General features: G+C 48.2%; 1 protein-coding gene across 1 annotated transcript in view; it reads right to left on the minus strand.

The window, feature by feature from the left end:
- Positions 1–704: 704 nt before the first annotated feature.
- The window catches only part of CDS2 (CDP-diacylglycerol synthase 2), a 65,789-nt gene continuing 53,037 nt past the window's right edge, over positions 705–13,456 (minus strand). Inside the window, exons 10-13 of the mRNA XM_012755048.2 lie at positions 12,270–12,422; positions 9,251–9,370; positions 8,721–8,824; positions 705–8,469 (exon numbers count right to left, since the gene is read on the minus strand). Coding sequence (XP_012610502.1) covers positions 8,337–8,469; positions 8,721–8,824; positions 9,251–9,370; positions 12,270–12,422 — 510 coding nt within the window. The 3' untranslated portion in view covers positions 705–8,336. The remainder of the gene's footprint in view (positions 8,470–8,720; positions 8,825–9,250; positions 9,371–12,269; positions 12,423–13,456) is intronic.

Here is a 13,456-nt window from a genome sequence, read left to right on the forward strand (position 1 = left end):
ATGTGTGACAGGACAGATGACAGTGAAAGAACACTGGATTCGGGGCAGGGTAGGAAAAGGCCATGGGTTGCAGTTTGGTCATGCAAAGTCCTTATAGGAGGCCTCACAAGTAGCTGGAAATATTTGCCCGTAAGCCAGAGTCACGGTCTTGGGAATTGTAGGAGTGAGGGTGGTAATTAGAGCCCTGAGAGTGGGTGGGAACGCCCAGGGCAGAGAACTCAGTGAGGGAACGAGAGCCTCAGGCAGAATGCCACCAGTGGTCCCCAACCTTTTTGGCACCAGGGACCAGTTTCATGGAAGACAATTTTTCCACGAGGCAGGGGCTGGGGTGGAGGTGGAGCTCACACAGTGATGCGAGTGATGAGGAGCAGCTGCCACCCGGTTCCTAACAGGCCACAGACCGGTATGGTCCCTGGCCTGGGGGTTGGGGACCACAGATCTAAGGGATGAGAAGAGATGCCCAAAATCTAAGAGATGCCCAGAAAGGCGGCCGAGGAGGAACAGCCAAGGGGGCAGGGAAGCCAGGGAGCAGGCTGCGAAGGCCAAGGGCAGAGGTGTCGCCAGAAGCTGGGAGTGGGCAGCAGCACCCTGGGAAGTGACTCTGGTCCCACAGAAGCAACCTGACATCTGCACCAGGTCGGCACACCCCTCTGCACCCTTGGTCTTCAAAATACAGCCCCCTAAATCAAAAAACACACACGATCTAGGATTTAATATATGTTTATTTGTGTAGTAGGAACATTCAGGTATATAAATAAGGTAAATATTTTCCAATGTACAGCATATCATGTTCTTACACTGTGTGGAGAAATAACCTATACGTATTGGTCAACACTGATCGGAAGTGCACGAAGATCAACTGCGGCAAAAACGCTGATTGAGTGAAACGCTGAGGGGGGATATGGCACAGCAGGGGCGCCCAGGCACACGCCTATCTGGGGAGGCTGTGGGGACTGTCACGTGGACCCACACACCCAAGAACTGCTTCAAGGTCGCCGTGTCTGAGGGTGGGGAAAACCGAGTATCAACACCTGACCTATCGGTGCGAGACAGCTGATTCCGCCGTGTCCGTCCACTTTACAAAGGGTGGGGCAGAGAGACCGACCAGGGGATGCTCTGCCCGATCACAGAGGCGGGAGGGCCAGGGCAGACATGGCCCACCTCTGGGAGGCGCAGACACTGGCAGTGATGGGCCCATGTGACCGCCTGGCACTCCAAGCACAGAAGGCTCCCCAAAGCGGGCGGGGAGGCCATCTCTATGTTTGGGGAACTTTCAGGTTAAATAAATCCTCCAAGTGGACAGAATTAAGATGGCTGTGCATGACTCACCTAAAACACCAGGGTTTCCAAGACTCTTCAAAACAGAGGGGGGGTCCTGTCTGATCTTCCCCATCCATTTTAGAAGGTATTGAACAGCAATAAAAATTAAAACTTGGAATCAGTACCAACTCCAGAGGATAATCCATGAGCTTCAAACTTCCCCGCATGGGTATTCTGAGCTCAGTTTTCTGGTCCCAACACCCACGTGAGCATTCGCTAGGCTGCCTCTGTTAGAGCCAGCCCCCAGTAGCAGACTCCTGGCCCCCTCCTGGCCCCCTCCTCGCCCCTGTGTTCCCCCTGCTGCTGCCCCTACAGGTTTTCAGGGGTTCTCTGGCTGGAGGACAATAAACCGCTGCCTCCCAATCCCTGAATTAGTCTCTTGGCTCCAAAGTCCTTTGGTTTCATTGGCCCTGATGTCTGTTCAGCTCTTTCCCTTCATCATCAGCCCCCAGGCGCCCAGCAACACAGAAATACAGGATTTGCTAAAGGCCCACGGTGCTCTGTGTATAGAGGATTTAGAAGACACAGCACACAAAGAACACTCTTATAAAAACACGTCGGCACATTCTGCTACTAGAAAACATTCTTAAGCCCTCTTCTGTTCTGATGTTCCTTTCAGAAAAGCCAGCAAAACCAGCACCAGAACCTAATGCAAGTGACAGAAAGCATCCCAGTAGCCGAGGACAGGGACAGCTATGTGGGTGATATATCAGCAAACATGATTTCACTTGGGACGGAATCACCAGGTGGCTAAACCTTCTGAGCGCTTTATGCAGAGAAAGTCCTCTGGGGGCTGCAAAGAGCTGGCCCTGCCAGCGCCTTGGGTGACCACTGCAGGGGCATCTGCAGCTCGATGTCCAGAGGTCCCTCACCTCCAGTGCAGACTTTGTGTGGACAAAAGGCTGCCCTGGGTCCATTCGATGGCACAATGAGGGAGGAAGCATCAGGCCTGGCAAACTCGAGCCCAGAAGAGCAAGGGGACCCTCAGGGGCAAGCCCAGGATCAGCCCTTCACAGCGGCTGCTTGCTAAAACCCCACCACCATCTTGTCCTGCTTCATGGCATTACCATTACTTCATTAATTAACGGAAGGACAGAGACTGTTATTTAAATGCTAGCAATAGGCTGTTGGGTCCCACTAACACCTAGGAAATAATCCACAGTCAAGCCAGTAGTTCTACACTGTTATTCCATGGGTCTTGTTAGCCGGTACTATTCCTTCAAAGTGAGGAAGCCTCTGCCTTGCACACCCTCCCTCCCCAATTTCCCTTATCTCTGGTTCAGAAAATGAAATTAAAGGAACTTTTTATCACCTAGTCCTGTGCCTGTTCTCCCTCCACTCATGAATCACCCACTTGATCCTTTGCTAACCCAAAATCCGACAGAAACACCCCACGCCGTCTGTCCTCAACGGGTCACCCACTCCTATCCTGTTCATACTTTTCAGAAAGAACGAAACACGAGGCCCCAGGTTGGCTGCGTTGTACAGGGGTGGGCAAGACTTTTAGGCTTTTAGTCTGTACAGCCTCCTACACAGCAGGTTTCTGTTTTCCCTACTCTTCTTGGCCCCTGAAAATGTACAAACAACTGCTGCAGGTTCCTGAACTGTGTGTACAGGGTGCAGCCCTTGGCCAGAGGGGAAAGCGGCATCCACAGCAAGTCACAGACAGGCCTTCACTGCCCAGAGTGGACACACCAGCAGGCAAGGAAACGGCCTCCTCCCCGCAGACAGTCCAGACCACAGGCACGGGGGGTGGGCAAGATTCTCAGGCCGACCCTTCCCGTGAAGAACAGAACACCCTCACAGCCTCTTTCCTTTTGTCAGGCTGGCCTTCTTAATGACACATGACACACCAAGATGCTGTAGGGGGTGATACGGTTGGACTGCTTCTCTCAGAAGGACCTGGGCTGTGTGCAGGGCAGTGGCAGTGTTGTGACTGAGAACCCAGTCTCTGGCATTACATCAACGTGGGTCAAACGACTAGCAAAGATCAAGAAAAGGAACTAGCATTTATTGAGCGCTTACTATGTGCCAGGCACTGTGCTAAATGCTTACATGCATTATCTCATTAAATCTTCACAACCTCCCCATAGAGAAGGTACTATTATCAGACTCAACTGGGTTGGAGGTGGAAGCTTACAGCAGCCTGAGTAACCTGCTCAGAACTAGGCATTTTGAGCCTGAAGTCTATCTTCTTAACCACTGCTCTCAACCTCAGTCACACTCAGTTTCCTGATCTATAAAATAGGATAATAATACCCAATCAAAGGTTGTTTTCTGGATTAAATGGGATAATGTATGTAAACCCTTAGCATTGTGCCTGGCACATATTAAGCACTATATTGTAATCCCTAATAAACACACTGGTGATATCTCACTGGCTCAAGAATAAAAAGAGAAGGAACCTCAGTAGACAGGCCTTTGGTAGAGAAGTGGAGAGGAGTCTTCAAACTGCCAACAGATTTGAAACCCACTGGCCATAAAACCCTAGACTGCACATGTTCTGCCTCTCTAGTCTCATAAATCATCCACAGGCCCTAAAAAACCCAACACTTCAGCATCCAAAGTATACCTCCTAAACTGCCCTCAAAGTGGAGAGCTCTGCGCCTTGGAATGGTCCCCATACAAACAGGTGTGAGCCTCGATCAAGAGACAGCCCCAGGTGAGAAGCACAGCCTCCATCCAACTGAGAGCCAGGTGAGCAAGGCCATGCTGGTCAACCTGGACTGGAAATAGCAGCTGGGACTCTTCCTGAGAATGGGGCCCACCCAGGGGGTGTGGGAGGGAAAAGTCCAGGCCCAAGAGGAGGTGGGCCAGGCAGAGCCCTGGAATAATAAGAATCCCTCGTCACGGCCTGGTCCAACCCCCCGCAACCCATGCAGGCTGTGCCACAAGGCCCTACCCTACAAGGGGAACTAAGTCAGAAAGTGGGAACTGTTAACTCTTTAAGAAGCGGAAGCTGGGCAGCCGTGTGAAGGGTGATAAAAAGAAAGGAAGATTGTTTTGGCCAAGACGAGGAAGACCGTGAGGCTCCGTGTGAGTATCAGTCCCTGTGTTCAGGAGCTGACAGTTTGTTCCAGCTGCCCTTTGGAGCCCTGAGCTCCAGACACGCACACGTGCGAGTCCACCCACAGCGTACCGTCTTGCAACGTGTCCACAACAGTCGCCTGGACACTCTTCCCCTAGCCTTTCCTCCCGACCATGCCCTCAGAAGAACAGGAACCTGGGTCCAAGTGAAATCATCCCTCCCACACCCCACTCCACCCTCTTCTTGGCACATTATCAGTGCACAAAAAACGTGGGCCCGGATGTAAGCTGCTTGAAAGATGAAAGAGAACAGCGCCTAAGATATTACTAACGTAGGGCGGTGTCCCAGCGGTGATGCACCACCTTTAGTAGAGCCATGAAAACCTACTCCCTCAGAAATCCACCTAGGGCTGGCTTCGTAAGGAACAAGGCCACTGCTGAACAGTTCTCCCCAGCAAGGCTGACTTTTGCCCTGAGCCATTCACATCCTCCCCCTACCCAGATCTGTCAACAGCGGGCTGGACCTGAGCCTGCCAGGGGCTCGCTGACAGTGCGAAGATCTCAACTCAGCAGTCCATTCGAATCAGGCTCCGGCCAACTCAACAACTAGCTTAAACTCAAATCACAGTGTCTGTGGAGTGTCTCCCTTAAAGCAGTTTTGGGATTTTCTTGCATAATATAGGTCAAGTTACAGGTTAAAAGCCCAGTGGGAAAAAATTAATTCCATAAAAATGGTTTCAAAGTCCACCTGTATAATAGGTTAAAAGTTATATTTCGCCCCTATGAAAAGAGACTATTTTCAATGGATGTGAGACTAGTTATACATTACAGAGTGTACAATACTAAGAGTAGATACATATTAAAAGGTTAATACTGTAGCTACCAAAATGCTCAGAATATGAAACAGGCAAAAATAATTAACATACAGACAATACATAAGCAGATGGGCAAAGGAAAAAATACTAATAAACATACCTAAGGCCCAGGCTGCCTTAGAGGGTTTCACTTTCAGGAGTAAAACACAAATGTGCACTGTCTCGATGCTGAACGCAGTTCAGAGGGCGGCATGCGAACACACACAGGGCGAGACCCGGCACCCCGTGAGCTGTCATGAGCACAACTCATGGGTCAGGACACCAGGCTCGCATTTCGAGAGTCAGCGCTGGTTTCTGTGACCCCTTCCATCATCAACTCCTTACTTCACCAGTTACGAGCTAAGAGCAATTTAAGCTCCACCTGGCTCAGGCCAGGCCTGGTGAGCTTGAGGGAAGGAAAGCTGCAACATCCCAGGCGCGCTCAAGCCACGTCCACAAGGCAAGCAGGGCTAGCCCTGTGCACAAAGCGCATCCAACGCCACCCCGGGGAAGCTCTGTCACACCGTCCAGGTGCTCATGACTCTCACCCGAGGCACCTCAGAAAGCTGTTGTGAGAATGCAGGGGACACAAACTGGAGAACAAAACAAAAATCTCTAAAACGGAATTGCAAAACATTGATGAATACATAAACACGTGAGAAACACAAAACCATGCGTGGAAGAGATAAACAGTGAATTCACACTAGGAGGGGCACACAGTTTCAGTCACATTTTATTTCTGACCCCCCTCCCAAAAAATGGGTCTAAAGCGAGCAATGCCATTCATGAAGATCTGCACGGGTGTATGTTGAAACAGCCTTTTGAATCTTGTCTGTAAACATCAGGAGGAAGAGAAACGCTGCGCTCTACAGACACAAGGTGGCGTTGCTCTTCTGGCTACTTGACAGGGAAATTCCTCTTTCTGGGAAAGCACGTGGGGAAATCGGAAGAAAATAAAGGCCAGGCGAACCCTCTGGCCTTCCTGCCAGCAGAGCGTCCAGCTCCTGCTTCCCGGGACCCCTCAGTGACCGCGTCCACAAAGGACCGTGACTTTGCCTGCTGCTGCCAGGCTCCCGATCCCTAAGGCAGCCCCACTGGAGGCAGTCTCCACTGCTGAACCCCAGTGACACTCCCTGTTCCCAAGGACCCCACACAAACCCACAAAGGGACACAAGAGACACACGGGCGCCCTTCCGTATCTGGTTCGGTGATCCAGGTTCACTCTCCAATCTGGAAACTACAGTCCCATTACTGATCACCATCACTGCTTCAGATTTGTTGCTGAGATACTGACTCATCTTGAGGACAAGCATTTAGAAAAGGCCTGAAAGCACTTCCTTTTTGGGTGCACAGGACATCACTCAATACCCACAGGAGCCTCTGGTGATGTGAACTTGCTCAGCCAGAGTTGCAGAATAGAGAACTTGGGAAGACAGCACGGAAAATGAGTCCCCTGAGAGCAATGCAGCCTGCCCGGGGTCACGTGTGTTTTGTTTTTAAGAAGGCCTTGGGCCTGGACAAGAAAAGGCAGGAAGCTGAGATGCAGTGAAAGTTCAAAGGAAAGAAGCCGCTTCAGCCCTGCACACGTATGGGAGGTCACACAGTGACACGTGAACTGAAACATTTTGAGGGCTCTGTTCTCTGTTTTGAGGGCTCTGTTCTCTACCCCAGAGACCTGCGTTGACCATGAGCTTTGAGGGAGGCAGTAAGGCTAATTTACAAGCAGAGACAACACAAACCACCACTAGACCGACGTGCTGAAGCAAGTCATTACACCCTCGTTGAAAGTGAAAGCAACCATGGCACAGAATAATTTAACACATTTGGGCAGCAAATTCTCTCTCCCACCCTCCACTGCTGTCTTCCCCAAGTCACCCCCACCTTTGTAATTAGGGAGGGAAAAAAATAAATCACAGTTTAGCAAATAACAACAACAAAAGGTACCCCAGTCAAATACAAAATACATTTCAACTGGTCACATTATATATATAAAAAGTGTGCATTTAATCTTCAAAATAGTCAAGCCTCTAATCAGGTTAGGTTTTCCATAGTTTTAAGCAGGACTTTGTGGTTTCAGTGAAAAGTCATGGTGCAAGGAAAATCACTGTAAGACATAAGTGACTTTTTAAAACAAACAGATATATATATGTATCCACCCTTAGGAGGAAAATATACACAACACAGCAGCTACATGGGTGTTCAGGCAAAGGGTGCACGAGTGAGAAGCCCCCCGCTCCCTGCCTGATGGGAAAGCCCCAGGAAGGATCCAGCAGCAGCAGGTGTACAGCACAAACGTGATGGCAGCGTCCCTGAAAAAGACACAGTTAGCTGGACTGCCCTGCAGGAGACACTCGGGCCGAAAACACGTGGGAAAGGGCTCAGTTACAGTACATTCTACTGCATACACTTGAAATAGTACAGTGTGTTTTTTTCTCCAGACTATTATAAATAATTTCTCGTGCTTTCTGAAAAAAAAAAATAAAAACTGAAACTTTCTTTCAGTCTGTGATGAAGTAAGGTAAAACCACACTCTGAAGCAGAGCTTCTTGACACTTGGCAGGATTTCCGTGTGGACGGAATGCTTCTCTCTTAATACGCATCCATCCTTCCGGCCCACAGAAGGCAACCACCAGTGGTTCCAAGCAGGGATTGCTGGAAACGACCAGGTGAGAGCTCTCCAGTACAGCAAAGACATCCAAGCCGTGCCCCCCGACACAGGTAAGGAAGCCCCCTGAACTGGTCAGACACAGATGCATGTCTGTGTTTGTCTGAGCCCAGAAACAGTTCAACTGATGGGGGCTAGAACCACCAAGTAGACACACTCCTGAGCTGAGCAACACTGTCTTCTGGATTATTAAATACTTTTGTTTGTTTAAAAAACTCAAACAGTTTTTACCCCCATGACTTCTTTCCAACTCAAAGCTATAGCTTACTCACAACCTAAATCATAGACTATATATACAGATTTTTTTGAATCCACAAATAAAAAATACCCTACCAAAAAAAAAAAAAGAAGAAAGAAAGAAAGATAGTGAGTTGAAGCCTTTTCATAGTCTGAGTCACACCAGCAGGGCGTGCCTTGGAGACCTGCCCCTCGCTCAGTCCTGCTCCTGCTCTCCCGGCCCTGGGTGGCCCCTACTCGTCCTCCGTGGCAGCTGTCAGCATCCCCTTGTCAATGAGGTGAGACCGGAGCGTGTTGAAGATGTGGAGCTGCTGGTCTGGCCTCAAGGTCAGGAACTGCTGAATCAGTTTGCTTGGATTAGGGCCCCTGGAACGGAACGTGAAATAACAGCACTGAGCTGGGACCTAGAAGCTTCTAAGGCCTGATTATCCAAGTGGCTGCCCTGATCTCTGGATTCTCTACTAACGGAGGGTGGGAGGAGGTTTCCAAAAACTCACAAGCAGTAAAAAATGAAAACTACATTCACATTTGGGATGCTTTTCCCTGGAACTTTGATGTAGCTAAAATTCTAGGATTGCACCATACTTAAAAATCCACCAACATGGAAAAGTGTATACCTGATAAAACTGGCGATGTACACATTGACAAAGGTGGCCATCAGATACTGGCAGTCAAAGCGATCCATGATGCCTCCGTGGCCAGGAATGGTATTGGCAAAGTCCTGGTAGAGGCAGGGGAGAGACAGATGAGCCTGGGCTCAGCCAATGACCAAATCCAGCCTAAAGGTCCCACCCCAATGTCCAGCAACTGTCCTGAGTAACCGAGGGCAACAGAAAGTGAAAAGTATTAAATCTAGAGCTGAGGCTATCTTAGGACATAATTTTCTTAAATTAAAAAATATTATTTTGAAGAAAGATATATTAACAAATAAACTGAAAATCAACTATTGTGTTTTTTTGCAAAGAAACATATTTTTATTGAACCCACTAACTTTAGCACATGGGTCAAGAGGAGCACACATTAGTCACCAGGGTGTACAGCCTGGCATTCTGAAGAAGTGGTGACTGACAGGGTAGGGCAGGGGGAGACAGGCAGAGCTGGGCGAGGAGGGAGCAAGGTGAGAGGACAGACAGAAGGGCTTTCCTACTTTGATTTTAAAGGCTCGTTTGAATCCACTTGCGAAGAACCCTCCAAAGGGGCCGATGAGCGAGGCGAAGGTGGAAAGGGCGACGCTGTGAATCTGGAAGGGGTACATCCTGACCGTTTTCTGTGGAGAACGAGCAAAGTAAAAGTAAATGTATGCACAAGCCCAGTGCTGTGATGTGAGTTGTCCCCACCAAAACTCACGCTGAAATCTGAACCCCGGTGTAGTGGTGCCGGGAGGTGGGGCCTGGTGGTGGTGTGGGTTATGAGGGCAAATCCCTCAGGAATGGTTAATGCCTTTCCAGAGGTAGTGAGTCCTCACTCTCGAGACTGGATGAGTTCTCAAGGGAATGTCCCCAAGAGTGGATTGTTATAAAGCGAGGCTGCCCCTTGGGTTTTGCCTCTTTGCACTGCCTGCTTCCCCTGTGACCTTCTCCACTATGCTATGACCAAGTACAAAAAACTCTCACCAGAAGCCAGGCAGAAGCCAGCACCACGCTTCTTGTACTTCCCAGTCTGCAGATCGCTGAGCTAAATACCCCTCTTTACTTTATGATTACCCAGCCTCAAGTGTTCCATTATATCAACACTAATGGGCCAAGCCTTATTACAAGTCACCAGAAATAACTCTTTATGAAACTAATTATATATTTTTTTAATCAGTAAGAGGAATGGATTTTCCCCTTATTTCTGTAAATCTCTAACACCTAGCTTAATGGAAGACATTAAGATATTCTGTATTTAATCTATTGCAATATGTTGTTTTGGTGGAAATATGTGAAGAAAATTCAGTCTTACAAATATGTAGTTGAAAAAAGGAAGAGTATTTTAGTAGTCTTCTCAGATAATTGTGGGTATTCTTCGACACCATGCCAGAACATGACAAGTAGTCATTTCTTCAACGTTAGGTACAATGTGCAATCTGAAATCCTATTGAAGAACTTTTTATACTCTTTTACATTAAAACCCATTGGCCTATCTTGCACTTTAAATGGTTCTTTTACCCATGCATGACTGTATAACACCATGCATTGGCCATTTAGAAAATACTGGTTCTCACTGGGCATGGTGGCTCTTGCCTATAATCCTAGCATTCTGGGAGACCGAGGCACGAGGATCGCTTGAGGTCAGGAGTTTGAGATCAGCCTGAGCAAGATCCCATCTCTACTAAAAATAGAAAAATTAGCCGGGCATCGTGGCGCACGCCTGTAATCTCAGCTACTTGGAGACTGAGGCAGGAGAATCTCTTGAGCCCAGGAGTTTGAGGTTGCTGTGAGCTATGGTAACGCCATGGCACTCAAGCCCAGGTGACAAAGTAAGACATCATCTCAAAAAAAAAAAAAAAAAAAAAAAAAAGAAAAGAAAAGAAAATGCTAGTTCACTGAGTTATATAAATCTTCCAAATGTAGACACATTTCATCATATAATATTAAAATATCACATGTTGGCTGGGCACAGTGGCTTTCACCTGTAATACCAGCACTCTGGGATGCTGAGGCAGGAAGATCACTTTAGCCCAAGAGTTTGAGACCAGCATGGGCAATATAGCAAGACCCCATCTCCACAAAAAATAAAAAAATTAGCTAGGTGTGGTTGTGTGTGCCTGTAGTCCCAGCTACTTGGGAGGCAGGGGCAGGAGGATCGCCTGAGCCCAGGAGTTTGAGGTTATAGTGAGCTATGATCAGGCCATTGCACTCCAGCCTGGCAACAGAACAAGACCCTGTCTCTTAATTAATTAATATAAAAAGCAAAAAACAAAAAAAGAAGTAGGCCGGGCGCGGTGGCTCACGCCTGTAATCCTAGCTCTCTGGGAGGCCGAGGTGGGCGGATTGCTCGAGGTCAGGAGTTCGAAACCAGCCTGAGCAAGAGCGAGACCCCGTCTCTACTATAAATAGAAAGAAATTAATTGGCCAACTAATATATATAGAAAAAATTAGCCGGGCATGGTGGCGCATGCCTGTAGTCCCAGCCACTTGGGAGGCTGAGGCAGAAGGATTGCTTGAGCCCAGGAGTTTGAGGTTGCTGTGAGCTAGGCTGACGCCACGGCACTCACTCTAGCCTAGGCAACAAAGTGAGACTCTGTCTCAAAAAAAAAAAAGAAGTAAAAAAAATTTAACATATGTTAAAATCACCACAGATCTCATCAGAAAAGCCTTTAAGAATCAGGAAGCTGTCAAGCTCACAGTGGCAGGTCATGCCTTCCTAAATTCAAATTTTCACTTGAGAGCCAAATTTTATCATTGGTAACAATTATGTCATTTTCCTTAAAGTGACACACTCACTGCATTCTTTTCAAGAAAAATGTCTGCCAAATTCTCAAGTCTGAAAAAACTGTAATTTGTCAGTTCTTTTCAAGTAAAAATTATATTCCTAGAAAAAAACAGCTGATTTGGCTCACAACTCAGACAACTGCATGCATAACATGCTTTCCCTGTAGGCAAGCAGTATACTTCAGTATTTAGTGGAAACATTTTACACATATGTTCCATTTCAGTAGACAGAGTATTAAAAAAGTGTGTGTGCAAGAAGAGTCAAGATTGAATAATAATTTTACTATTTCAAAGACATTTATAAGAGCAATGGGCCTGTCTGTACTACAAGCATGTGGCCTAAAGAAACCACTGCCTTAACTCATGTGAGGGCACCAGCAGTTTTAAGCACCACTGCTTTTGTACCACATCACAGCAAATGTCAACACGTTAAAAAAGGCATATAATGTCATGGTCTAATGATGAAAATATTAATAGTTGTGACCTCCCAGAACCCACACTAAGAAGGATCTCAGGGTCATCCAGGGATCCACAGAACACTCTTTGAGAATCACTGGTCTACATGATCTGAAGTGGGGGGGGAAGGTCTCCTGCCCTGGCTTGCGCAATTCTCCTTCATCCTGGGGCTGAGAGTTTTGGGAGGGAGGAAGCTAGCTTTTGAGGACAGCGGGTGGTGGTGGAGGGGACTCTCTCTTTGTAGTTACTATTCAGCCAAGGCCCAAAGGCCGTTCGCCCCATGTGAGTGGCACGTACCCAGCCAATGACAGACTGGATCACCCCAGGAATGTTATACTCCTGCAGGCGAAACAGGTCCGAGGGCTCACAGTCCACAGTGAAGCTGTTGGTGTCGTTGTTGTACTCCACAGGGCAGACGAAGCATCTGTACCCGGACATCACATAGGACAGCTGAGGAGGAAGAGCACACAGGCAAGGAGACAAGTTCCAACCATCCAGCCTGGATGGCAGTTTGGCCACGTTCCTCACAGTGCCTGGCACCCCACTAACTGCGAACTTTGTGCGGAATCGGAGGTTCATGTTTCACCACACATGTATTTTACCTGAATTTTTTTTAACAAAGCTCACTGTCCACTAAGATCTCACACAGAGGTGCACAAACATCCAGGCTTTGAAAGAATCCAGGAAAGACCTGAATGAATTTGAGCAAAGAACCACAACAAGGGCCGGGTATGGTGGCTCACAGCTATAATCCCAGTATTTTGGGAGACCCAGGTGAGAGGATCACTTTAGGCCAGGAGACCAGCCTGAGCAACATAATGAGATCCCATCCCTACAAAATTTTTTTTAAAAATACAAAAATTAGCAGAGTGTGATAGTCCCAACTATTTGGGAGGCTGAGGCAGGAGGATTGCTTGAGCCCAGCAGTTTGAGGTTGCTGTGAGCTATGAATGATGACGCCACTACACTGTAGCCTGGGCAACAGAATGAAACTGGGTTTCAAAAACAAAAGCAAACATAAAAAAAAAAAAAAAACTACAAGAAGATCCTCCCATCTGGAGAGCTATGGTACACTTCCCTCATTTCTCTTAACTTGGAGATATCCAGAGACAGGCCACGGGAGTGGTGCAGCAAGAGGCAGGCACCAGGAAGAAGGCGGCTAGAGAGCAACAGTGCTGGGGGGCAGGCTGTGGGGGAGCACCGAGGGGCAGCCAGACAGCACTGAAGACGGGAGACTGGCCGAGGGCCTGAGCAGGAACTGGTGCTCTCGAAAGGGCAGGAAGGTCACCCGTCTCAGGCCAGGGCACACACAGGAGAAGATCTGGGCTGGGGTGGCACATCTCACCTCACCCCTCACTCTCGGTGCCCTAGTCCTGACCTTGGAACATTAGATGTCGGACAAGAACACCGCCATGCCTGGGCATAAGAGGATGTGCAAGGTGCACACAGCCCTGCTCTCCAGCTGCCAAACCCTAGTTGAAAAC

The sequence above is a fragment of the Microcebus murinus genome, chromosome 16 (assembly GCF_040939455.1).
Source record: "Microcebus murinus isolate Inina chromosome 16, M.murinus_Inina_mat1.0, whole genome shotgun sequence".
Lineage (NCBI taxonomy): Eukaryota > Metazoa > Chordata > Mammalia > Primates > Cheirogaleidae > Microcebus > Microcebus murinus.